General features: G+C 33.5%; 3 protein-coding genes across 4 annotated transcripts; 2 read left to right on the top strand and 1 right to left on the bottom strand.

Moving 5' to 3' along the window:
- Window positions 1-3,401: 3,401 nt before the first annotated feature.
- LOC123913283 lies at window positions 3,402-7,193 on the bottom strand. The gene is made up of 8 exons (XM_045963975.1): window positions 6,907-7,193; window positions 6,470-6,754; window positions 5,454-5,510; window positions 5,150-5,359; window positions 4,640-4,758; window positions 4,454-4,551; window positions 4,232-4,356; window positions 3,402-3,935 (listed from the first exon to the last, which is right to left on the bottom strand). The coding sequence occupies exons 1-8, from the start codon at window positions 7,111-7,113 to the stop codon at window positions 3,765-3,767; spliced, it is 1,272 nt and encodes a 423-aa protein (XP_045819931.1). The 5' UTR covers window positions 7,114-7,193; the 3' UTR covers window positions 3,402-3,764.
- An 8,866-nt stretch (window positions 7,194-16,059) lies between these two features.
- LOC123913282 (subtilisin-like protease SBT5.3) lies at window positions 16,060-26,560 on the top strand. 2 transcript variants are annotated; one of them, XM_045963972.1, is made up of 11 exons: window positions 16,060-16,631; window positions 16,719-16,863; window positions 20,494-20,645; window positions 20,787-20,881; window positions 20,959-21,002; window positions 22,110-22,274; window positions 22,458-22,572; window positions 22,773-23,313; window positions 23,625-23,722; window positions 23,813-24,061; window positions 24,689-26,560. In XM_045963972.1, the coding sequence occupies exons 2-11, from the start codon at window positions 16,791-16,793 to the stop codon at window positions 24,810-24,812; spliced, it is 1,656 nt and encodes a 551-aa protein (XP_045819928.1). In that variant the 5' UTR covers window positions 16,060-16,631; window positions 16,719-16,790; the 3' UTR covers window positions 24,813-26,560. The 2 variants fall into 2 exon arrangements, with proteins under 2 accessions (XP_045819928.1, XP_045819929.1); XM_045963973.1 differs by lacking the exons at window positions 20,494-20,645; window positions 20,787-20,881; window positions 20,959-21,002 and having other exon boundaries at window positions 16,064-16,631; window positions 24,689-24,935.
- Window positions 16,328-16,786, top strand: LOC123915376 (subtilisin-like protease SBT3.12). The gene is made up of 2 exons (XM_045966501.1): window positions 16,328-16,631; window positions 16,719-16,786. The coding sequence occupies exons 1-2, from the start codon at window positions 16,328-16,330 to the stop codon at window positions 16,784-16,786; spliced, it is 372 nt and encodes a 123-aa protein (XP_045822457.1).
- Window positions 26,561-26,842: the final 282 nt, after the last annotated feature.

Below are 26,842 nucleotides of genomic sequence, written 5' to 3'. Positions count from 1 at the left end.
TGTAATTAATATATCCACAAGTTATGTGGTTGCCCACAAGCAAAATTTGTGTGCCTGCATTTCTAGGTAAGGGCTTAGGTTATCTTTTGCATGATTTTTGTTTTGAATTCAACTATAGTGAAGCGTCATTTTAGGCTTTCTGTTTTGTTGCAAATGGAAGAAAGTGACATTCCAAATAGTAAAAAACAAAATAGGCTTTCCATTTGGAGGGAACTCAAACATAAGGCTTCTCATTATAGTTAACTCATTTGGTGGTGTTTTCTACTTCAATCTTATTGCTTCCATATCCTAAAGATTTTTCTTCTTCAATCTCATTTTCTATTCCATATTTATTTTTTGAAAAATAATTAAATATGAATATTTTAAGTGTCAATAGTATAAAAATTTAAGAAATTATAATTATAAGGATGATTTGGTGACTACGGTGAATGATTTAGAGAGTGAAATTATAAGGAGGTCCGTAAAAAAAAAACTAACATTATTAAAAAAATTAAAAATTATAAGAGAAATTTTTATAATGTGTTTATCTAATTCTACTTGTAAAACCATGAAGCCCTATGAGTGACTATTCTAGGTGTCCTAAAACTCTATCTACAAATCCATCAAACACATAAATCATTTGAAGGTAGCTTCTAACATGCAATATAAAGACATGCATATTAGACAAAACCTCATATAAAAGTCTTGGTGGTAAAATATTAAGCATTCAACACTTATTGATCTTCATGCAGACAAGTCACATGGCATGATGTATGTCATGTAGGATGGACTCAACACACCATTATTCCATCCCCACAATGTAAATAACTCATATGCATGCATCCACTTTTTTATAACATAAAATGCTAAATAGTGTCCCCGGGGCACTTTTTAAGCGCTTAAATAGTAACCCAATAATATAATTTCCTAATTTTCTCATATCATTTTTTTTAACAGCAAATATATATATATATATATATATATATATATATATATATATATATATATATATATATATATATTAATAATAAGAGGTAACAGTACAAAAGGTACTTAATCCACATCAGGAGGAAAAAAGTACATGTACTACTACACGCAATCATTACAAGAAAATTTATTGTGCTAATAATCACTATCCCTATCAAAATGACATTACTTAACTATAGATTCGAAAGGTGAACGCACCACTCATAAAATAAACAAGGTGACTTAGCCTTTTTCGATAATAGCCATTTCCAGGAAATTAATGGAATTTTTCAAAAATTTCCTCTGATTTTTGAACTTTTAACTCATCTCTCTTCTTTGAGTTTCTCTTAAAACAAATAAAGGGTTATATACATAATATTTCTTTATTCTTTATGAATCTACTTGTATTAACTATTACATTTGCATCACCTATGTGGAATTCTCATGTAATATACTTTGGGGATTTTGAAATTATTTTTATCCGTATAATTTTTGCGAGTTCTTAGTTTGAAAGAATTTATAAAAATAATTTATGATAATTTTCATAAATTTATTTCAGCTTATTTTCATAATTTTTTTAATATAGCTTATAAAAATAATTCGTAACATATATAAAAAAAATCATCTTTATATTATCTTTTGCTAAAAAAAGTAGCTTACGTAAATATAAACACAAATAATGATCATGATAAATGTTTATGCTATAAAGTACACATAGAAAATATAATAATTACATCTATTTGCTAATTTGAAAAAAATAAGAGAGTTTTGCTAATATGTATCCCAAAAATATTTGTTAAGCAATTCAAAAGTTGAATGTAGAATTTTTTAAGATGAATATTTTTATATTAAATTTTTTAACATATAGGAGTATTCATTTTATTTAAATAATAGAATCATCACTTAAGTCACAAGTATGATGAAGTTGAATTCCATAAACAAATAAAGCGTACTAAGATTTGATGGTTGACAAACGGTGCCAATATTTCATGTGATTAGTAAATTGGGAAACAAGGTTAGGTAAACATCAAAACTAAATTTCTAAAATAATGCAATTGCTTGCTTAATTAAATAAGAGTAATAATAGTAGTAATGAAAAAAGAGTTGTAAAATACTCCGTATGGGACCAACCTTTATTTATGGAAAAAGTGGGACCAACCTAAACGTAGGCACTAGTAATAGCTAGTAGATTCTAATGCATCATAGAAGGTCTATATAGGTCAATATCACAGCCTAACCTACCCTATAACCTAGTTACCGTCGTACCCTATAGATTTGCCTTATTGGAAACTGAAAATAAGGCACTATGGCCCTATCACGCCGTAGCATTGGTACTTCATTAGTCATTCCACTCACTCACTGCATAAAAGTTGGCCCTCTTTTTCTTGTTTGGACAACTGGGCTGACAATGATGTGGCATAATTAAGCTTTATTTATTTACACTTTTTTTTCCTTTCAATATTGGGTACCATGCCATCAAAACACACGAGAAAGTTTAGGTACAAGCACAAATTATATCTCTTAGGCACATTCATAAAAAATTTATAAGAAATAAAGATAAAATAGTTAAAGTGGAATTGATATGATAATTTTTCTTTTTTATTTGTATGTGTGCGCGCGTCTAAAACTTGTGCCTAAATGGATGTTCCTAAGTAAGTGTATCTCTCATCCCACCACTCTAAGAATGATTTATCTATTATTCACCATAAAAGAAAAAAAAAAAGTGATTTATAGATTAGTGTTTTAAAAATTGAACAGATAAGTTCTTAAATTAAATTAAGGTTTTGTTAATGTACGTCTTAGAAATATATGTTAAAGAACTAAAAAATATATAACTATTGCATTGAAAAATGCAAAAAAAAAAAAATTAATTGAAAAATTGAATGCATAACTCTTTAGAAAAAAGAAAAACTATATTATACTATCTCTGTGACTAATTATAATTCCCTGTTTGACAAAAAATGTACTGTTCATTTACATTATTTTGACTGTATTTTTTTTAATAATATATAAATGTAAATATTAGCGTATAAGATCTTGTTCAATTTATTTTGATGAGTATTTTCAAAATATTAAACTTTTATAATTTTTACTAATAGACAATTAAAGATATTAGTAATCAAAATTGTACATTGACGTACCAAGATAAGAATCACTATCATCTACTCCTAGTAATCATATTGAGGTAAATATCGCAAAAGAAAGAAAGAAGGTAGTTATAAGTAGTTACATGGCAGTTGAACACATGAAACCTTCGGTTAGGGTATGTCTGGGAGTTGAATTTTGAAGGGCAATAAGCATTCTGCTCCCTTTCCCTAAAAAACTCATCCCCCAAACATAGCAATGCACAATATGAACCAAGAGTTTAACACCAAGGGTAATTAGGAGTATATGTCACTATTTTTTACTTTATTGTTTGAGTTAGGTGCATCTCAAAGGTATTGTAATGTGTATACATTTGTCAGATAAAAGCTGGTACATAATTTACATGAAAATCACACGTAAAAATTACATAATTACAGAAACACTGGCAATAGCTATAGAATTTTTTTTCCTCCTTGTATATATATGATCTTACTTTAAATCTATCTGTGTTGTCTTTCCATTTATTGGAAAATCTCGGGCGTTCCAAATCTATTGAAAGACGAGTAAAGTCCGATCCGAATTCCAAGATCGTTCACTTCAGATGTTGCAACTACATTTACAATTGTTTGATTGCAGAGCTTGCAAGCTATTGTGAACAGCTATCAACTTTCATTTTAATTATGGGCTGACCAAAATTCTTCTATGATGTTGTGCCAATCGAAACGAAAGAGGAACTACCATGGATCAGAGTTGTTACCAAGAAAATTTCTAGCAACGGATGGACGACTCCACCCTTGTTCTAACTGGATGAGATTCAAACGCATCATCAGTTTATCGACAGCAGCATCTTCTTCTTCGGTGCTTCTTTCAGAGTCTGATGATGAAGTCACTTGTGTAGATGAGTTCTGCAAAAATGAATGACACACATCACATTCAGTTAATTTGGTTTAAAAAGGACATGGACCGTCAGCAGTAGTATGTGGATGCTGTTTCGTGTAGTATGCAATCTCGGATGTTAATTTGAGATTAGACAACTCAGATTACATAAAACTAAAATTAGCTTTAAACGATCCCGGTTGTTGATTTGAAGTCAGACATTTGAGATAAGAAACAGCGTGATGCAGTTGTTGGCTTGTTGCACCAAATCCAATTGCGAAAAAAGAGCATGTCATTTGTGCGTTGTATAGGATGGTTATAGTACCTTTAGTTCTTGATACTTCTTCAGGTATTGTAGCGACTCATTGTATAATCCGCAATGATAGAGAAGAATGCTGTAATCTCGTAGCTCATTTGCATCATTTGTAACGAGGATAAGGCGTTCACATGCTGAAAGAATGTGCAAAATATTTGGGATCATCACGAAATATCAGAAAGTTTAACCATGGCTTTAAAATATTGAGAAAAAGGAGAGACAAATTCATACCAGACAGTGAACGTCTCATGTCGCCAAAGCGTACGGTGGTCCAAACACCTCGATCCAGTCTATGTTGAGCAGCCTTAGCTGATGCAATTTGAGAGCCACTGCAGTTGAGAAACTTTATTAAGACTAGTTCATACAAACTAATTACATTAAATAAACAGAAGATAAGAAAGCTATTATATAAAATACCTTTCTCCAACAAAATCAGATCTGTCAGCACAGTTAGCAGCGTGCGCAGCCCTTAAGAATAACGATTTTGTATGATCATGGTGAAAAGGCCAGAATGCGTGTTTCAGATTATTTAGGATCTGCAGATATAAGCTAACATGAGTACTAAAGGGAAACTAAAACAGCTAAATATGGCAGTATACGTTATAAAAGTGTCAAACTCAGAGAAGCTAAGGTTTGAAAACTGCGTTCTCATATAATATCACTCCGGACTCAAATATATAAGCAAAAAATGCACATTTACTCGGTTCATGGCAAAATCCAAATGTTTACTCGGTTCATGGCACAATCCAAATGTTACGAGTCACTAGACAACAATGCCGGAGTGGCAGGACTTATACTCAGTTTATGGCACAAATGCACATTTTATTCTAAAACTCAGAAAAATATACACAATTTTTTTATGCTAGTAGATGAGAATGGCGATACCAAGTAGTAGAAGTGAAAGAAGATCAAGTAATTGGATATTACCTCAACCAATAAGTTCCCTGATGTCATTATGTGTGCTTGGTCTGATTCCTTGCTTTTCTGCTTATGATAGCCTTTTGGAACATTAAGAACATCATGAGGGTAGAAGATTTCAGCATCAAAATACAAAAGCCCCCACAAACGAAGCATTTTTAAAATTTCTGAGTATATAAGTGACAGCATTGCAGGTGATCCTGAACGATGCGTCAAAACCTGCTCAATACATTAGATTATATCTATCAAATTTCTTCACTTACCCTAAGAAATTTCATTATAGAAAAATAATTAAATATGACAGATATATTACCGAGTTTAGATAGAGTGCTTGTGGCTCCAATAGATTGGCACTGGTTCTTCTGAAACCCTGTTGTGGTCAGAGATTGGAGATAGTTAATAAATCTACATGTAGTGAAAATTGATGAAAATATACTTAGAAAATACATTTTATATTTAGTAATTACGTACATATTCTGTTTATCGAGTTTTGTGGCCAGCTGGCACAAGTTTTGTAGAATCATGTTATGCTGTTGTGCTTTTGATTTTTGACAAAAACTACACTTTAGATTTCAACAAAATCATCGTGTCATTGCGGTTTCATCCAACTCATTGTGATCCACACGTGCACTAAGATGGTTCAAGCGTGGTCGAGGAGCTATGTAGCACCAACATTTCAGAATAAAGGTGTGTTTGGTGTCGAACACCGACACATGTAATGTAATTGAGGAGTTCTATCCAATCACTTTCATTTTCATTAATTATTATTGGTGTCTACTTTCACTTCCATTTTCAGTTTCGTCGGCATGAACTACTAAGTACATGAGACCTTTCAAAATGGTATATTTACACATTCTTTTGGATGCTAATATGCTATCTTGGTTATAGTCAAACACATTAAAACTGGTGACAATGAGCAAATAGAAAATATTAAAACTATACAAAATAAAACTACCATTTTTCAGAACATTTCGTTAGAACTCAATTTCTGAGTTTTCTCATTCATAGATTTGACTTATATAGCTAAGTTGCTGAAATTCAACCAGTTATTGTAATTTTGAACCTAAAATGAAGGCGTGTTCAGTGTCTGACACCAACACATGTAGTTAAATTCAACCACTTCTATCTTCTTAAATTTGTATCGGTGTCTATTTGTTAGTGTTGTATCCGATTTCCGTGTGTGTGTGTGCTTCACGACGTGCTATTAATCAGTTTGAGATTCCATTTCTTATGCAAGATACTTAACATCGCATCCTAAAATAATGCTTCAGATTTCAGAATCCTTTAGTGGTTAATAATGGCATCGCAGTATGAAATAAAATTGCATACCTTATGAACATACAAAAATCTCTCTATACTCTCAAAAAACTTCTCCGGAGATGTATCACATTGAGGGTTGTAGTAAGGACAATAGTCCATTGAAAGATCGTCTAATCTTGAAACAAAATCATCAACAGGAAGTGGAACCGATGAATGTGATACAAGAGAATCATCTTCAGCAGCTATATAAAGAGCTGTTTTCCCCAAATCAACATGCCTGTTAATGCAAATACTGGTTTCTTTCTCAATATCAGTTAATCTCTTAATTTGCGAGCAGAATCCCTCCCGTGCTTCCTGCTCATTCATCAATCAACAACACAGAAAAATTATGATTATTGTATATTCAATCTTGTAGTTCAAAACAAACAAAACAACTTGCATATTTCAATTAAAGTAATAAAACATAAAAGAAATGAAAATTGGAGAAGGAAAACGTGAATTTTTACTCTAGCGTGGATAGTGTTGATTCCAGAAGCATCAAGAGCATCATGCAAGAAGAAGTTGAGGTCATTTGCCACGTGTTGAACGTTGGAGCCTCCACGACAAAGAAGACGAGAAGATGAAAAAAAAGAAGAGAGTGGAAGAGGGTAAAATTGGAATTTGGAGAATGTAGAGGGAAGTGTGAAGAAAGAGGAAGATGAAACAGAAGACATTATGGGGTTTTGATTGAAAATAGGCAGACAGACAGTTTAGTTGAAGGACCAAAGACAACATCAACAACAACAACAACAATATGTGGTGATTGAGAAGAGGAGATAATTATGGACCAGAATTTTTGGTGCAGTCGTGCGGTCACTTGCTTTAAAGTCGCTCGATCAAGATCAGATGGTTGTAATTTAAAACTGTATTTATTAACTGTATTTATCTAAACCGTCCGATTATCATCAGAAAACTATAAAATGACTGCATTGAAAATTCGACCGCACATGATTCATTTCCGATATTAATCAATCATTTGCCCAAGAAAATACTACTAGCATGGATTTGGATTTGACGTGAATAATTATTTTTAATTTATTTTTGTTAGAAATTGAGATATTTTTAATTGTTCCCTCTAAAATTACTTTTTACATTTTCTCTCTTAATAGTGACGGATTTATTTATTTTTTGTTTATCACTTGGACAAATTCATTTCTATTAGTTTAATTTTTTTTTCTCTATAAAAAGAAAAGCAATTTAAAATGTTTTGTTTAAGGAAAAAAATAATACTAACTACCTTTTTGTGGCTTTAGAAATTATTTTAAAGCATTATTTTATTATTTTTTAAATATTTTATTTTTAAAAATAACTATATTTTAGAAACTTATATATTTGTTTAAAGGAATCCCTAGCACACTAGTTAAATAACCAAATATAGTAAAAATATCCAAAAAATTGTGTAGTAAATTTAGTCAAAATATAACAAATGGTATTTTCAATTCAAAATTTACTTATTTTATTTAAGTTTATTTCTTTAACTAGTAACTCAGGTGCACTAGTTAGCGTGATGTTTTTAAAATGGTATTTTAAGATGTTAAATAGAAAATATCTCAATTCATACTTAATTTCGATCTATTTATCGGCACGGGGAAGATATTCTCTGGTGTGATGGCTAAAACCGAAGTATGAGAATCTTCACATGAATAATGTTGTGTGATTAAGCAAGCTGATTCAAGCTTATGGAAGACTTTGGTTCAACTTTGGCCAAATCTTGATAGCATTGATTATTGGTCCATTGGCAATGGTACGAATGTTCATGTTTGGAGTGATTATTGTATTGATCTTGGAATGACAATATTGGATTTAAATATTACTATTCTTCATCACGTTAATCCAACTCAGTCGGTAGTTGCAGAGAAATTTTACGAAGGGGTTGAGATTCAAACCCCTGATTATATGCATCTCCACACTTAATGTGAGCCTATTTACTAGGCTACTTGACAATTTTTTTTTACCATGCCTCAATGTATAAAGTTGTATTGTGGTAAACTTGCTAGATGGAAGTGATCATTGGAATTTGAATATTATGAGGTCTTGGTTACCTATGAAAATTATTGACAATATTTTTGTCATTCCCCAACTTCTTCTAGTGCTGATTTGATTGGGTGCACATATGGCAACTTGAGATCGCTGAGCCGATTTCGTCACTTTATTTGGCTTTTTCAGCATGATTATCTGTTTACTAAAAGTAGAAGGCATCAACTACGGCTTAGTAGTCCGTTTTGTAAGCACTTAGCGATTCCTATGTGATATGGCGCTGCAAGTGATTGCACGATTGCAAATATCCTATATATTAACAATGCAAACCCATTCGTCGAGAACTATTTCAGCCAAAAATCATCCAGTTTTCAAAATACTGAACTCTCCTTGATTGGGCCACTGTTTGTTTAGAAAAAATAGGGTTTTTACTATTAGATTGTACCTCAAAATTCTCATCAATGGATACATCTCTCTCTTTCTCTAGACTCCTCTCTTCTTCCACCACCACATCACTCTTATCTCCCAAAACCAAAACCCTCTCTTCCAATTTTACCCTCCCCCTCAAACTCAACCGTTTCAACCCAAAACCTCTCCGATTTTCCACTTCATCCAAAATCTCCGCCACCATCTCCGTCGGCGACAAACTTCCCGAATCCACCTTCTCATACCTCGACCCCGCCGGCGAAGTCCAAACCATAACAGTTTCCGACCTAACAAAAGGCAAAAAAGCTGTTCTCTTCGCCGTTCCAGGAGCTTTCACACCAACATGCTCACAGAAACACTGCCAGCTTATCATGTGTGATTGTTCCAGCTTAATAGGGTGTTTTAGATTCGTTTTTCAAAAGCTTTGCGCGCGTAAATTGATTCTGATTATGGGAATACTATGCGGCTTTGTTTCTAGCAATTGGGTAAGAATATATTCTGATTCTTCTTTTCTCTATAATCATTTGAATAAGACTATTCTCAACAGTGTGTTATTGTTTGTGATTCTCACTTATAAATATCCATAATTTCTTTTCTTCTTCCATTGCATTTGAGGCTGAATCAGTCATCCAATTCGATTTCGAAATGGCAACCCAATTTGACATGTTGTGCGATGTTCTTCCTGGGCATAATTCATGGAAGTTCAAAGTTTGTGTCCTCCGTATGTGGGCAATTTCTTCTTTTATGAAGCCTAATGAGTTGAACTCTATGGAAATGGTGCTGATAGATGAGAAGGTTTGTTCGTAATATTTGGTTTGTTTGCTAATTCATAGAATTGATTATTGTGTATGATTATTTTTTTTTGGTTTTGTTTTGATATGTTTCTCGTGTTCTTGGTGATGGTTGATCTATAAATAACGAAACTTTGAATAATACACAGGGAGGTAAGATTCATGCCTTGATAAGGAAAGAATTGGTTTACCTATTCCAGAATAAATTAAAGGAAGGGGAAGTTTATAAGCTATCAAACTTTGATGTTGTTTCAGTCGTTGGATTTTATCGTACAACTCTGCATCCTTACAAATTGATTTTTCGATCGAATACCAAAGTTCAGAATTTTGCGAGTTCTGATATTCCTATTTTGGGATTTTCTTTCACCGATCTTGCTGAAGTGGCTAGCTACTCTGTTAACTATGATTACCTAATAGGTAATTTTGATTTGAAGAACCTTACAAATTTTGTAATTTTCATCGATTAATGGTCATTGTGTATCAAGTTATTTGTTTCTTATGTCATTGTGTAGATGTCATTGGTTTAATCTCTGGTATATCAAATGAGAGGGAGTATATTCGTGCTGGCAAAGTCATCAACTTACAGACAATAGGTAATACCAAGTTTAAGTCGGTTAATATTGGTTTTTGCCTAAATTTATTTGCACACTAAATTTTCAATCGGATCAGTGGTAAATGTGAATGCGCGTTGTTTGGTGATCATGTTGATGAGTTGCAAAGATTAATTGGTAATTGTCCTTCCCGTCTCCACGTTGTTGCACTACAGTTTGCCAAAGTTAAAATATTTAGAGGTGAGTGTTTGTTATTTTAGTTCTTTTCTCTTAGTTGTGGTTGTACAAGTGTGTAATAATATCCCTTTTTTTTTTCCAATCTTTTCCAATCATAGGGAAAGTTTCAATTCAAGATGTTATGAATACCACAAGGATTTTTCTTGACCCTGAGATTAAAGAGACATCCGAGTTAAGAAAGGGGTATGCTATTGTTGTCTTGCCAATCTTAATGTATGCACTGGATTTTTCTCATTGCTATCTTATATGTTTATGTTTTATTTTTATTATATAGGTTAGCCATTGCTGGTATGTCAAACTCCGAAAAAAGTATTGAGCAAATTAATGCTGTGAATGAGGTTGGAGTGTTTGATGTCTGCAAAGAGAATCCAATTGTTGAACTTTTTGAGTTAGAAGACGTTGGTCAATCAGCCAATAAAGTATGAAATTTTATATTTAGTTTCATTTATTTTGTTCGGATGTTCATCTTTGTAAAATTTTATGGTTGGTTTGTTTTTAAATGGTATGAATCTCATTGTGTTTGCTTTAGGTCAATGCCATATTTGGTACTTCTTCCCCTGATGTTGCTGCTAAAGAAGTGGGAGATTTAGAAAGTTATGAAGCTCTGAATTTTGCAGAAGACACATTGGTGACTCCCCAATGTGAGGTCATTGATCACACTATTGTTGATTGCTCGTCCGTTTTCAATGTTGACGATGACACTGACGATGACATCCATGTTGGAATGTCGGCTTCTAAGCGATATCGCAGGTCTTTCATGAGTAACACAGATGATGATTTTGTTGAAGAAATTTCTGGTGAAATTGATGGAAATTCAAGTGTTGTCAAAGTGGAAAAGGATTGAGAATTGCTTTGTTCAGTAGCGTGTTGCTACTTAAATAATTTGATGTGTTGTTTGAATATCTATGAATCACTATATAAGTGTTTCTGTTTTGTATTTCAGATGTGTTTATTAGGTTGTTCAGGTTTGTTTATTCAAACCTTAAGTTTTATTTGTTAGTTGAACGGTTTATTTTAGAATAGTGGGTATTGTGGTTTAATTTATGTGTAATGTCGTCCTCTGTATTTGCTCTGTTTAACTATATCATATTAGATTAAATGTTTATGTATCAAGTGTTTGTATGATATTTTTAGTTGGGTTGAATATGTTTTTAGTCCATGCATTTTGTCCTATCATAATCAGAATGTATAAGTGCTTATGTATAAGGTATATCATTTCAGAAAGGAACAAATATAAGTTCATATTTGAAACTGGACAATACCTTATAATAGATACACAGAAATGTTCCTACCATTCGATTTGTTTGTAAAATCTGAAGAAGGGGAATTCAACCAAACATGCCATTTTAGAGATGGGACATCATTTTGTTGGAATTTGAAGTACCAAGAGTAGCAGCTCTCATCAATCACTAACATCACTGCTTTCATTGTTAGCCTTGCCGATAATTTTTTTTAACCGAATGCTTATGTGGCATAGGTAGTCAATAACGTGATAATTCGTGTCTTCTTCCACCATAATTATTGTGCACTTTTTCTCACCAAATCTTTCCCTATCTCTCTTCATCCACCAACTCATTTTTTTGATAGTTGTACTATTTGTTTCTTTGAATCACCAAGTATTTTTTTTTGTGATTTGTGATCAAAAGTGCTTTTCTATAATTGTCACACATAAAATAAAGGATTTAATTCATATGAACCGACGGTGTAAAATAATTTTACAATGTCAACCAATAACAACCATGTTTTCCGTCACATCACACCACTTCACCCCACTTTCTGGACATGACATGACAAAATGATAGTTATTTATTGGACGATCGTGTAAAATTATTTTACACCGTCGGGGAATATCAATTAAATTCTAAAATAAACTATTGATAAAACTATTAGATTTTATATAATAAACTATTGATAAAACTATTAGATTTCAATATATAAATTGATGCCTGGGTCCAAAAAAATATATAAATTATTTTCTATTTGAAGGTACAAAAAATATATTTGTTTGTTAACTTTTTTAATTTGAAATATTCTGCACCCCACCGTATTTTAATTGTGTTGTAGTATGTTATAAGTTGAAATCCAAATGATCCAATGAAGGTCCAAGACTGTTTTAGCCATAAAAATGTTACATGTGGTCCTACTCAGCCCACAATAAATCGCATCGCTGATGTTGGATATTAGATATAGAATTCTCATTTAACTCCTATGACACTATAATTTTACTTTACGTTCTTCACTTTACTATCTTCTTTTTTTTTTTTTATTAACTTTAGGACCCCATGCTTCCTTTGTCTGTTTTGTTTCATCAGTTGTCTGCAAAGGGGAAAAGGTTAGTTTATGTATTATGTACTTATTGGTACTATGAGTTTTTGTAGATGTTATTGTCATGTTGTCTATTTTTAGATCGAATGTGGACCAGCATGTACTTAATATAGATCTGTATTTTTCAGGTACTGTAACGTATTTTATTGTTGATTCTGTTTTATGCGTTTCGTGGATATATTGAAAGTAACTTTTAATTTGTTGATATATATGCATTGTGGGTAGCATGGATCATTTTTAGGAGTGGATCCACAATCTGCACGATGAGTGTGTTAGCGTTTAGAAAATTAGCTGTGAAAGGTTTCTTATTTGTATATATATGTGATATCTTCTAATATTTTTTATTCTGCAAAACATTAAACCCAATAGATATATTAATTTTTATAAAAAAATAAATGATTTATAATAACAATTTTTTTCTTATTTAGAAATTTAGACTGTTGTTTTTATATTATTTAAATTTTATTTTGGAGTTTTAATTCAAATATATTAATTATATGAATATATAAAAATATTTTGTATTCATATTTAATATTTTAAAATAATCATGAATTATGACATAGAATTTTTTTTTTAATATTTTATTTACGAATAATATAGTTGTATCTGTTATTTTTAAAAAATATATCTTTAAATCCGTTCTTTTATCCGGTTACATTTGTTTTGTTCGGTAGAAGAAAGCCCGAGCAGATGTTTTCTGCATTGTCAGCTAACTTAGTAAAGAATTTCATTGTAATTTTAGTATTTTGGTGTGATTTATGTCACACTATTGGTTCTGATTGGTTTTATATGTACTAAAATGTAGGATAGGATTAATAGTGTCCATAATTTTTGAATTATTTTATCGAGAAATTATTTAACATTGTATTCTCATAACCATATTATTCAACTTATGTTAATTACTTTAATCTTGATTTTCTTCATGTAATTTTATATATACGTAGTTAAATATATGTTTACGTTTTTTTGTTTTTTTCTATTTGTTTAGAGTATTAAATAGTGTATTTTTTTTGGATAATCCTTTTCTACCAATCAACAGTCAATATGAGGACTTAGCCATTTGGAATATTCCCATGTGTACAGTATTATTAGTCTCATAGTTTCAAACTACATATCTCCCTCCAAGATTCTTTCCCTTTATTTTTTTGGCTTATTGATTCCCTATATATATATCCTCATTGTTCCATTTATTTTATGTGTTTATTGTGTTATCTTATACCATACATTACGTCCAAAATGGAGACAATGAGCGATGGTGTTGACTATGTCAATCCCAACAAGGCTTTGAAAATTTTTATAGAGTTGCAAAAAATATCCAAATTATTTGATCTTTATGATCTAAAAGAAGATTGTTTTGCTTATGTTCTCGCGTGTTACGTTGGTGTTGAAGAGGGAGTTGATACATGGTTTTGTGATGATTCTAAAACGAAAGCCAAAAGGTATTTATTGGTCACTATTATTAGGTTTTAAAAAATTACTATCACTTGCGATTCATCTTATATTATTATGTTGTAGGCATCGTTTGATTTTCAATGTTTCCGATCATAGCGATGAACTCACTTTTGTTATGTTTGATGATGTTGTTCAATCATTTGCTCCTCAAACTTGCAAAATCCTTAGCTCGATGGTATGGTTGATAATTATTGATTAAATTGCATATAATATTGTCATTATTTTTCTAATGTACGTAAAGTTTATTTTATTTTGTAGAATGAATCGTCGAGTACTTATCCCGTTGAACTCGATGACCTTTTTGGAGATCCAATGATTTTCAAGGTCAAAAAGACCGACTACTGTGATGCTTGTGGTTTTTTAACTATCGAGGTTGTGGATGTATCCCGTTGCTATTTTTTTCTTTACCTGCGCTGTGGTGTTATTAGGTTTGTGTGGGGTATTTATAATTTGCTTGTCTTGTTTTTGATGTGTAACATGTGCTGTTAACAGGTACCTCTTGTTGTTGTAGTTTTTTTTCTATGGCACTTTGTACTCCTTGTACATTTGTGTGCATTAGTAAAATTTGCAGTTCAAAAAAAAAAAGTCCATTACATTTTTTTTTTTGAAGCAAAAAGTCCATTACATTTAAATTAAAAAAAAAATGAGAAAAATTAATCAAGAGATGAACCCATAAAAAATTAGAGATGTGTTATTGTAATACTTTCCAATTATAAAAATACAACACTTATACACTGTTCATCCTACATGACATATTTTTATTTTTCATTATTTTACTCTCTTTGTCTCTCTTTTCCGACCAACTCTCCTATTAAGTTTTTCAATCCGGCCGGTGGCCTCCATCTTTCTCGCCGGCGTCTCTCCTCTACACCATTCACCACCCATCATCAATCAACACCTCTATCACGACCACCACAACCATCGTCCTCCTTCTTCGCCGACTGGTACAGATTTAAAATCGTCCTCCTCCTTCGTCACTGTTACCGACGTCCCAACAACTTCACCGACACCCTGTCGGCGTTCTCGTGTCCACCTCTGCCGTCGTGCAACTCTACATTCTCTTTCGGCCGCCGCTTTACCATCTTCAACAAAACAGTATATGGGGTCATCATCGTCTTCAACAATGCTAAAAGGCCGGATCTCTGTCGGCAACCGCATTACTCTGTATTTGATGAAGTTCTAAAGAAAAAAAGCTTTTGAACAAGACGATCAGTTGCTGCGAAAAGAGATTTGAGAGAGAAAATTTATTCTTGAAATTAACATGTTACCCTTGCAAAAAAACAATAATTACACATCTTTGACTTGCTGTCGTATATTTGTGTGGTCTTAGATGTTGAACATCACCCTATATTTATGTGTATTCATGTGAAAGATCACAATCCTTATATTTATATGTATCAATAATATTTATATTTTAATATTTTTTGTATATTTTGAAAATCGTGCATAGAAAGAAATATATAATGTTGTCGTATTTTTGTCTGTATACAGATGTTTATATAACATAACTCTTGTGTGTATTCATGTGACGCATAATGGTTCTGGTTATGACATATACAGTAGGTTTCAAACGTAGAGTTATACCAAATAACCTGATTTATGTGTATTTCAATTAAACTAATTAACTGGTGTTTCAAACGAAGAATTTGGCAAACGAGTTCTGAATTCTACAAACATTTTTTTTTAATTTACTTCGAAAAAGTGAAGAGAAATTTTCATTGAACATATAAAAAGAATAATTGTAGAAAGAGTATAGAAACTTTGAAAATGGAAATGGGAATTTTCGTGTTCCTGAATTTCAATTTTCTCATGAAAAAATTGGGAGGGTATAAATAAAAGAAAAGAAACATTGACCGGATCACCCGATCAATATTTAGGGCCTGGTAAAGACAAGCCCAATCCGTCCCACGAACAGAATCTGGACCAGTCGGGTTAGTCCAAAAAGAAGAGGGCGGATCTAGAAATATTAGATCGAGGGGGTGAGCCAACAGAAACTGGACCGGTTGGATTAGTCCAAACCGAAGAGGGCGGATCTAGAAATATTAGATCGATCGTCTAGGCAAAGGCATTCCAATTCCAATAGTAAAACCCTAGACTCGTGATCTTTTCCCCCAAATCAATTGATAAGGATGATGATGATGCGTATGTTCCTGAAGCCCTCTCATACTCGGAAATCTTTTAATTACTTCGCCGCCGCTGCCATGTCCTCTTCTGCTTCTTCTTTTTCCGGTTTCAAACCGCGTCCGACTCACGTGATACGCTGCGGCAAAGAGAAGCCCCAGGACAAGGACCCTAAGGATTTCTACATCCGAACCCTCACCGCGGTCCTTGGTAGTGAGGAGGCTGCGAAGAAGTCTTATATCAAAGATATTGGTCACTATTCTGGCTTCGTTGCTGCTGACCTCACTCCTGAACAGGCTCGTCAAATTTCAAGTAAGTTAAGTTTTGATCTCTCTCTCTCTCTCTCTCTCTCTCTATTTATATTTAACAGTGAATGGCTGCTTGGTGTTTAATTTGCAGAGCAACCATATATTTTTCTTGTTGAGGAGAATAGAATCATGAGTCTCTACCGCAGGATCCAGGTGTAATGTTATGTATGGATTCCAAACTATCTATGTTGCAGCCTGCACTTATATGCATGTATTTCAAGCTAGTATAATGTTAGGTATGATCCCAAACTATCTTCCCTTTTAAGTATGTATCCCGCCCAAACTAGTATAATGTTTGTATGGATTCCAAACTATCTATGTTGCAGCCTGCGCCTATATATATGTGTTCCAAACTAGTATTATGGATTCAAAACTATTTATGTTGCATCCTTGCACTTGTATGTCAATAATGACGTGGTTTACGTTCGTTGAAGCATTTAGAGCATAGTTTGTTGCTTTAGTTGTCAATGAGCCCTCATTTGCTGTGTTCAATATGGTCACAATTATCATTTGGTTATTTTGTTTCATCAATAGATTGTTGTTTTGACTATTCATCCTCCGTACCATCACTCTTCTAAACTTACAATGTCTCCCAATTGTTAAACTTGTTTGTTTCACTTGGAATTGTTCACTTATTTACATTTATTAATTATTACTTGCAAACTTATCAATGATTTACCGGTTAATCATCTGTTTCAACTTTGTGTTCTTAGGTTAGTTTGCGTTTAGTTTTTTTTTTTTTTTGGTAGTGTTTGCGTTTAGTCTTTAATCAGAATATTTGCAAACTTATGAATAAAATTAAGTTTTTCTGCATATTTATAATTTATGCTGTTCACCAGGGTGGATCTTTTAAAATTGATAACTAAACACCATATAGATAGTTACTAGTTATGATTAGATTGATGATTTAAGAGTATAAACGTAAAACTGGCATTCAAACAAGTCCCAAAATGCCCAAAACTCAACCTCTTTCCACTGCTTCTTCTGACAATGTGCTACCAGTGCTGCACCCACAGCAAAACTGTTACAGCCCTAAAACCAGCCACCACGTGCTCCGAGGGATGCATCCACTTCTATAACAATACTACATGTTATCAGTATGAAGCTGCATACACGTACCGAGTGTTGAGGAAATTAGACTAGATGATACCCAAAAAAGACAAGGAATTGATTCTTACCCTAGAACTAGTGGTGGCACTAGAGAATGAGAAAGTGGGTGGGGCGGGAGAGTGATATGGACTAATCTATCTACACACATATGGGGGCACTTGCCACCACTAAATATTTCCGAGTATAATTTTATTTTACCGAATATTAGTATTATGTTATATATTATAACAATAGCCTAATATTGCTCCCTCCAAAATTTTATTAAACTACTTCATGTGGTATTAATCACTTTTTAGTTTTCTTGCTTTCATTTTGGATGGTAATTAACCGATCATTTTGCACTCTATTGTCCTTTTTATTTGATGATTTCCATTCTTCTTTTTTTTTTTAAAAAAAAACTCACCAAGTAGCAAAGGGCGGTCTATTCTCTAGCTAGTCGCTATATTTTTGAGTCGATTCCTTGTTGTATTGATCACATTTGTGTTAAAAAAAAAACTCAATTTAAGCATCTATTCTTGGATTTTGATTCAATTTCAGAAGTTCAGTCCCATCGATTCTTCAATTGCAAAATTACACAAGTTCAATTTCACAAGTTCAGTCCCATTGATTCTATTTTTTGTTTTAGGTTTTTAATTTCACAAAAATTACACGAGGTATTTTATCTTATTTATTTATAATAGTTTAGTCATTTACACATGCTAATTTTTTTTTTACAGTAATAAATTATACAGCTATATGAGTTTTTTTGGTAAGGAAGTACACCTATCCGAGTTTATAATAATGTAATAATATGTGCATCTATTTTTTATAATCTCTCATCACGAACTACCCTGACTTGGACACAAGCCTAAATATATAAAAAAAAAAGGCACACACACTCATCAAACTGATATAATATACTCATTAGAAAAGTACACATTATTTGTACCAAAAAAAGAAAGAAAACTACACTATTTCTTTTATTTTTTATGGTTATTAGTGTGTGCCTTCAATAAGTATGAAACTGCGACGGCTAATGGCTGTAGCTAGGCGAGTGGCACCCAAATTAGGAAAAAGCTGGAGTTATTCCAGGAGATGGGGACGAGGCTACCAAAATTAGAGATATATTCACTAATAATCATTCTCTCATATTCATATACCATGAATTAGGGTAGATTGGTCATCTACTTTTTTACAAATAACAAAAAACACGAAGACCTAAGCTCATAACACTTATGATTAAGGTATTCACAACAATAACAAAGGCAGGAACAGTTGGCACCCACTTAGGGCCGTGAAAAATCATTTCCAGGCCACATTACACCGTAAAAGATGGTTACATCATTGCCCTCCGTAAAAGAACTGGAACTTCCATTACTTCCCTTGATCAAAATGACGAAAGCTTAAGACTTGATTGGTTCAAAGTTGTCTTCCACCAAGATGAACAAGCACGTAAAAAAGGAGTAATTCAAGTAGATTACATATGTTGTAATTTAGCGCTTAACTCATTTAACTTCCTGTTTCCTTTAAAGTTTAAACAATATGACTTTCATCCCCCCTTTGACAGATAGAGTTCTCGAAACTATCTCACTTTTTGTGGGTTTTTAACCTCTTTTGATCATTTTGAATTTTTTTTTGGTTTATAACCCTCTGGTTCCTAGGGGAAGGGAGCCCTAGTAATCCAAAGTTCGACCGCGAGGTAAGTAAAGTCTGATAGAATTTCTACAATATCATGAGCGAAATTCAACCTTAAACAGCGGAAACGAAATTGAAATTAAATAGCCGAAATACCTCCCGCCATTGCTCTTGCTTAAAGGTTGTTCTTGCTTGAGGATTGCTCTTGTTTGCCAGAGGTTTGAGGTTGTTGAGGCTCTTCTGAACCCTTCTACAATCTCCCTTAGATGGCGTAAGTTTTACTAAATAGACATGTCAGGCTTAGGGAACCAAAGCAAATATGGACTACAATGCATATATAACTTCTATCCATCAAGGAAGTTATTGTACGTGTATCAGATATATATTTAACTGCTCTTCTCAGTCTGATCAGAATTAATGGGCAATTACTAAAAAGAGGGGAATGATAAAAGACCAATTTAGCCTTAATGGATAATTACCACAATGTGCACTTAGTGAGTAATATCCACTTATTTAAATCAATAAATAAACAATTATAAGGAGATAAATCCAACAAAGTCTGGCCAAAAAATTGTTTCACCCAAGAATCGAACTCGGTTCTCCCGAACAATTCGTCCTTTGAAGCTCATTAACCACTTGAGCCCAATGACGATCATTTTGAATTTTGTTTATAGACATTAACACAATTTGGTCTCTTTTTGTAATGTAAGTATAACCAATGGTCATAACTGCACTTTATTATGGCCTACTTGCCTCATGATCAACTACCATATTTATTATGGTGTAAAATGACAAATACCCCCTGAAATTTCAAAATAGGCAAATACTCTCATGAAATTTCAAAATAGGCAAAAAAACTCCCTGAAATTTCAAAATGTCAATCAAAAATTTATGGGGGTATTTGATTGACATTTCGAAATTTCAGGGGGGTATTTGTCTATTTCGAAATTTCAGGGGTATTTGATTGACATTTCGAATTTGCAAGGGAGTATTTGTCTATTTTGAGATTTCAGGGGGGTATTTGACGAATTTTGAAATTTCAGGGGCATTTGCTATTTCACTCATTTATTATGCATCAAATTTCATTTTTTATTTAAGTTTTTTTTATTAAGTATGTGATACATTTATTATATGGTGAATAGGTGCTTACAAGTTTGTTCCAGAGCTATGGTTGAAGAAGCAACCTCTGAAAAAACAATATGATGTGATGAGATTCATGCAAATGTTCTCAGAACATCATCATGAACCTACTGTCCCGGACAAGCCGCCTCAGACGGGTTGCAAGATTAAGCAGGTCAATACCACATAATATTCATAGCTTCATTTTTCCATCCTTATTCAATATTCATCATATTTATACGGTGTCTGTTCAATTTTTCATATTTTAGACATTCAAACCGTTGTTTAATAACCAATTTTGTTTTTGTTTTGTTAGTCCTATATTGTGTGCTTAGGATCACACCGTCAAGCAGATGATCGTCAATCGATGACTAACTCTCATGGTGATTTACTTGGACCTCATGTACAAAGGTATAAACGAATTTAACCACAAAATACATGAAATTTTATGGTGACAAAACTAATGTGAAATTTTGCACACATGATAGATATCTTGCAATGCTGAATGAAGAGGAGGCGGCACACATATCAAGTAAGTAGCTCAACTTCATGTAATTATCCTTTCCTTCTTGAAATCAAACTTTACCTTTCTAATAATTTCACGATTCACTCACCTTATTACAGTTGTTATTATTACCACTGCTACTGTAGTGCTATGTAACACTCCAAAAATGTGTTGAAAATTCAAAATTATATACTTTCACCTACCTAACACACACACACACACACACCTGGTGATCAGTTCATTTTTTTGTCTTTTAATAACTGCTAAATACACTTTTCCCACTTGTGTATAGTGGGAAAAGATACATCTATCTATATTCTATGCTAATGCAGTACACCATGTTGTCCAATTGTGTCTGAATTTGATTTATGTAACAAACAAAACTATTTGAAATTGGATTACATATGATAAGATACAGTTATGTGTGTTCACAAATTACGATATCTATCCCACTTATTTAATGTTCATTGTAACATCTTTGCTTTTAAATAGATGTTCCCATAAAATAACACGAGTCTTTTCGATATGTTTTTTAAATTACTTATTGATTGTTTGCCAAGTTTGGTCGATAGGCTTGCCACGCTAGAAGAATTATCAGTCTGTGCGCAGGTCACGCTAGAAATTAAACAATTCCAAATCCACAAAAGTATCCAATCCCATGTTTGGTGCACCTAATTTTGTTCCATACTAACCCCTCCAACGTGTTGCTTTTGCTAATGAATGGTGTGAATTCAAAACTGTTATTCTTGCTTTTGTGTTTTAAGGTAAAGAGAATCTTCCGAAAAATAGTTCTCTAAACATCACTTTCATATGCAACAAGGCTTTTTCAGTTAAATCACGATGTTTCTAATTGTTTCATTTTCATAACTATTGCAAAGTCATGTTACTTATTCTCAATCACTTTCATTCCAGCTTCCTCACACTGAACCCATTTTTATCAGTTTATGAAGTAAGATTGCATATGAAAAACAAAATAAGAAGCACCAAAACTTAAACAGCCACATATTTGGATCACTTTTTAGTGTCTTGTCTTGTGCAACAGTTCCAATACTAGGGACTCTTTGGATTGGTTTATTTGAACTAGGAGAATGTTACACTTGATTTTCTAACTGTTGCTTTATTTGGTTCATGCAGAGCATCCTAATGTACAATATGTATCATTGAGTGAAACATCTAAATTGCTCACAACCCACTCATGGGTTTTTCTTCGGTTGGCAATAAAGAATGGCAATTTTCCAAATGCATCAATATGGAAAAAATCACTTGGAGAAGATATCATTATTGGAAATATAGACACAGGTAATGAAAGATGATTCATCGTATCTTTTTATAAATATATCATATGATCTATGATCTATATTAATACACACTTTTTTGAATAAATTTTAAAAAGGTAATACCTTTTGAATTTAATGTAACTGCAATGTTATTTTACTAATGCAAACTTTATATCTAATCTAAATTGTAACCGTTTCTTTATAGGCGTTTGGCCTGAATCCGAGAGCTTCAATGATGAAGGGATGGGACCAATCCCAGCCAAGTGGCGTGGAATCTGCCAAACTAACCGTGACAATTGGGATAACTTTCATTGCAACAAGTTAACCTCTCTTTCATTATTTAATAAACTTATTATTTCATTCAAGTTGTTTATTTATATTAGTATATAAAAAACAAACAAACACAGTAATATATGTGGAGACTATTTTCTATTACTTACCTCTTATTATATCATATTATGCGAGGCCAAAATTTGAATCTGTGAATTGCATAATTCTGACTTTAACAATTTGCATGTAGGAAGCTCATTGGGGCCAAGTATTTTTACCAGAATTTTTGTCAATCAGATGGAGGGGGCCATTCTTTGCTTTTTAGTCCGCGTGACTATGATGGTCATGGCACCCATACATTAGCCACATCAGGTGGTAATTTCGTTCCGAGAGCAAGTTCTTGCGGTCTTGGCCACGGAACCGCAAGCGGTGGAGCACCGAGAGCTCGAGTAGCATGTTACAAGGTGTGCTGGCCAAATGACAAAGAGGAACAACAATGCAATGATTTGGACGTCGTGGATGCTTATGATGCTGCCATTCATGACGGAGTGGATGTTATATCAGTTTCGATGGGTTATGATAAGGATAGGAAGTTTACATATGGTGGATCTTATCGGTCATCCTTCAAAGCGGTCGCTAACGGGAAAATTGTCGTTAAAGCTGCCGGAAACAAAGGACCAGAGCCAAAGACTATAGTAAACTGTGAACCATGGGCGATTACAGTAGCGGCGACCACAACGGACAGGGATTTCTTCTGTGATGTTACCTTGGGTGATAACCGAGTTTTCAAGGTACCATACATAAAAGCTAATATTAAGTGTTATTTTGCATCTAATATGTTAGCAATAGGATTTTGGTGGTTGTCAATTATTATGCATCACGTTATAAATCATGTTAGGTGAATTAGTCAAAGTTGTTAGTAGAACCATATCTTTAGGAATAAGATATCAGTTGAATTTTAGGAGTTTTAGTTGAATTAGGAAGTCTATTTAAATTGTATGACACGTTACCATTTCAATACAAACTGATTTGCTCCTATTTTGCTACCCTGTTGGCTCGCATAATCTAACTAGTTTGATTATGTTCATTCTTTAAATTTTAGGCAAAAGCATTTAACAAGTTTAAATTACGACATGGGAAGTTCTACCCATTGGCTAGTGGTGCTGATGTTAAATATCACTATGCATCCGATACAGACGCGTAAGATTACATAAACCAAGCTGGAAGTTCTCAAATGATTTTTTATGTGTGGTAGATATGATCTGTTAAAATCTACTTAATTTTTTGTAGCATGTTTTGCAAGACGGGAGCTCTTGATCCAAACAAGGTGAAAGGAAAGATAATATTTTGTTATCTGGGTGGTGGTTCTGATGAAAATACAAAGGCTAAGGAAGCATATAGTCTAGGCGCCATTGGACTTATATTGGGCAGGGACAGGAACCGAGAAGTTCAAGTTGTTGATGATCAAGATCCGCTCCCTACTGCGCACGTGGATTACAAAGATGCTGTCCGTATTTTGAAATACATCAACTACAACCGGTAAATTTTTTCCTTATGCTCGAGATTTTATATTTTGAAGAGATTAAGGTTTTGTCTTGAAGGTGGAGTGTCCGTAGATTGAAGATCACCCCGTGTTTGCTTTACGAATGGCAACGTGAACCGGAGTATTGTTTTCGGAGATGATCTTGTGTTTTTTATCTGCTGTTTTTGGTTTCTGGTTTTTTGGTTGGTGCAGGCTTTTTCTCTAGTTTCTGGCGTGTTGGCTTTGAATATTATTGCTGTTTGTTTCTTTTAGGGTGTGTCTTTTTTTTGGGTGTTGTTTGCTTGAGGTTAGCGGTTTTGTTGTATTTTTTTGGTGTGGCCAGCTATATATGGCTGGTCTGCTTTGGAATGGTGCAGGTTTTTGTTTTCCTGTGTTCCATCTATGTGTATGCCTTGTACCCATAGTTGCTCTCTAATACAATTTTGCCGTTTCCAAAAAAATATAAATTCGGAACACGTGGAATATTATTTATCGTATGCAATTTAATTTTTTTATGATCAAATTTGTGTTTGACATAAATTATTGCATGAAATATAATTTTTGTATTTAATTTATATATTATAATTTTATAGCGGACGTCCGAATTTTATTTTCCGCCACTGATTCTGCACATGCATATGCAGGTATCCCGTGGCACACATATCTAAAGTGAGAACAGAATACGATGTAAAGCCTAATGGACAAGGAATCTCAGCTGCAGGATTTATCACAAGAGAACAAGAGGCTCAAACAACTAACTGTATCTGACAATAATAGGCGTGTTGACCTTGTGTCTACTACCATCCATCCAAACTAACATCCCAAAAACATAACCATCCGTTTCGGGAGTGTCCCTTAGAGTTAATGTAACTCTAAATTGCTTCTTTTCACCCACAAACGTAAAAGCTAAAATTTGAGGCTCAACATCAACCTTCAGTTCCGAAGGCGCAATGACCTTCACCCTATACTTACCTGGACATCCAACGTTCTCAACGGTCCGAATAAGAACCACTGGATGTCCAATCTGAATATACGGAACTGTTATGGTTGGATAGTTTAAGTTCAGTATGTTGAATTCTTTTTTTGTTCGAGGAGGTTCATAGGGACCGTCATCGGGTTTGTAGAATTCATCAAGTTGTCCAGCACACGCACCCCGAAACCACAAGTAATTTAAATACTCTTCGGTCGTAATGTCATATACGAGTCCGGGGTTGGCGACACGGTTAGGCTGCAACTCACCTGCGCCATATGCAAATGGTGTTGCCGTTTTCAATCTTATTTCATCATGTTCCTTCATAGGCCTACCGAAAGTATCATATACACTTGCTGCAAAAGACAATAAAAAAATCTTATTTGCCGATAAAATCTTGTGTGCTTTTAGTAAAATCTTATTTGCCGATAAAAAAAAAAATTGCATTTATATCTTTATTATTATAGTGTATAAAATCGTTGTCTTTTTTTTTTAATCCAAAAAAAAAAATTATTGTCTTTTGCAGCAAGTGTATATGATACTTTCGGTAGGCCTATGAAGGAACATGATGAAATAAGATTGAAAACGGCAACACCATTTGCATATGGCGCAGGTGAGCTGCAGCCTAACCGTGTCGCCAACCCCGGACTCGTATATGACATTACGACCAAAGAGTATTTAAATTACTTGTGGTTTCGGGGTGCGTGTGCTGGACATCTTGATGAATTCTACAAACCCGGTGACGGTCCCTATGAACCTCCTCGAACAAAAAAAGAATTCAACATACTGAACTAAAACTATCCAACCATAACAGTTCCGTATATTCAGATTGGACATCCAGTGGTTCTTATTCGGACCGTTGAGAACGTTGGATGTCCAGGTAAGTATAGGGTGAAGGTCACTGCGCCTTCGGAACTGAAGGTTGATGTTGAGCCTCAAATTTTAGCTTTTAAGTTTGTGGGTGAAAAGAAGCAATTTAGAGTTACATTAACTCTAAGGGACACTCCCGAAACGGATGGTTATGTTTTTGGGATGTTAGTTTGGATGGATGGTAGTAGACACAAGGTCAACACGCCTATTATTGTCAGATACAGTTAGTTGTTTGAGCCTCTTGTGATAAATCCTGCAGCTGAGATTCCTTGTCCATTAGGCTCCCTATTAACTTTTCAATATCAGATTTCGCACAACCCAGTTGTTCAAAAGCACTTCTAATCTGCATTGTGATCTGGATATACTCTTCTTGGTATGGTACCTCAGCATGCCGGTGGCATCTTTACATTTTAGAAAACTTAGGTATTAAAATTTTAATTTTTTTTGATATGTTTGCACTTTTGGTACAAATTTGGATCTGTAATGAGGACTTCATCGATGTAGCTCCTCTGAAATATACACTGATAACACAATTTCAGATATTCTTCTCTCTTTGGTCTGTAATGAGAACTCTCAAGAGTGGTTTATCACTCCAATGACACCTTAAAGGTCTGATTCTAATAAGGTTCATTTTGCTGTTTTGAAATTATTAATTGCTTTCATAGGATTCTACCAATTGGTAACTACTTTTTGTCCTTTCAATGTTTAGACTTTTTCTTTTCAAGCTAAGATAAAAGGTTTCATTTTTCATAGCTTAAGAGGTTTCGTTTGAAATAAATTTGTTTCTGGTTATTGTGATGCTGCTGTATGTAGTTTCAACCTTCAATTTTAGTAGAGGGTTGGCTATGCTCCTTTTAAGGTTGTTGCTCTGCCATACTCCATTGTGATCCTTTGAAATAATGCTTACTATCTTTTGTCATTCAAAATTTTTAGGTCCTTTAAAAGATTTTTCGTTAGT

This window comes from Trifolium pratense, linkage group LG3, assembly GCF_020283565.1.
Source record: "Trifolium pratense cultivar HEN17-A07 linkage group LG3, ARS_RC_1.1, whole genome shotgun sequence".
Lineage (NCBI taxonomy): Eukaryota > Viridiplantae > Streptophyta > Magnoliopsida > Fabales > Fabaceae > Trifolium > Trifolium pratense.
Note: the sequence above shows the minus strand (reverse complement) of the source record. Positions and strands in the feature narration are given on the sequence as shown.

Coding starts and splice junctions, on each gene's coding strand:
- LOC123913283 (XM_045963975.1), bottom strand. CDS start 7,113: ATGTCTTCTGTTTCATCTTCCTCTTTCTTCACACTTCCCTCTACATTC. Junction 6,755..6,906: donor TCAACACTATCCACGCTAGA/GTAAAAATTCAC, acceptor ATGAATGAGCAG/GAAGCACGGGAGGGATTCTG. Junction 3,936..4,231: donor AGAAGTATCAAGAACTAAAG/GTACTATAACCA, acceptor TCATTTTTGCAG/AACTCATCTACACAAGTGAC.
- LOC123915376 (XM_045966501.1), top strand. CDS start 16,328: ATGATGATGATGCGTATGTTCCTGAAGCCCTCTCATACTCGGAAATCT. Junction 16,632..16,718: donor ACAGGCTCGTCAAATTTCAA/GTAAGTTAAGTT, acceptor TTTAATTTGCAG/AGCAACCATATATTTTTCTT.
- LOC123913282 (XM_045963972.1), top strand. CDS start 16,791: ATGTATGGATTCCAAACTATCTATGTTGCAGCCTGCACTTATATGCAT. Junction 20,646..20,786: donor CGGGTTGCAAGATTAAGCAG/GTCAATACCACA, acceptor TTGTTTTGTTAG/TCCTATATTGTGTGCTTAGG. Junction 23,723..23,812: donor TATGCATCCGATACAGACGC/GTAAGATTACAT, acceptor AATTTTTTGTAG/CATGTTTTGCAAGACGGGAG.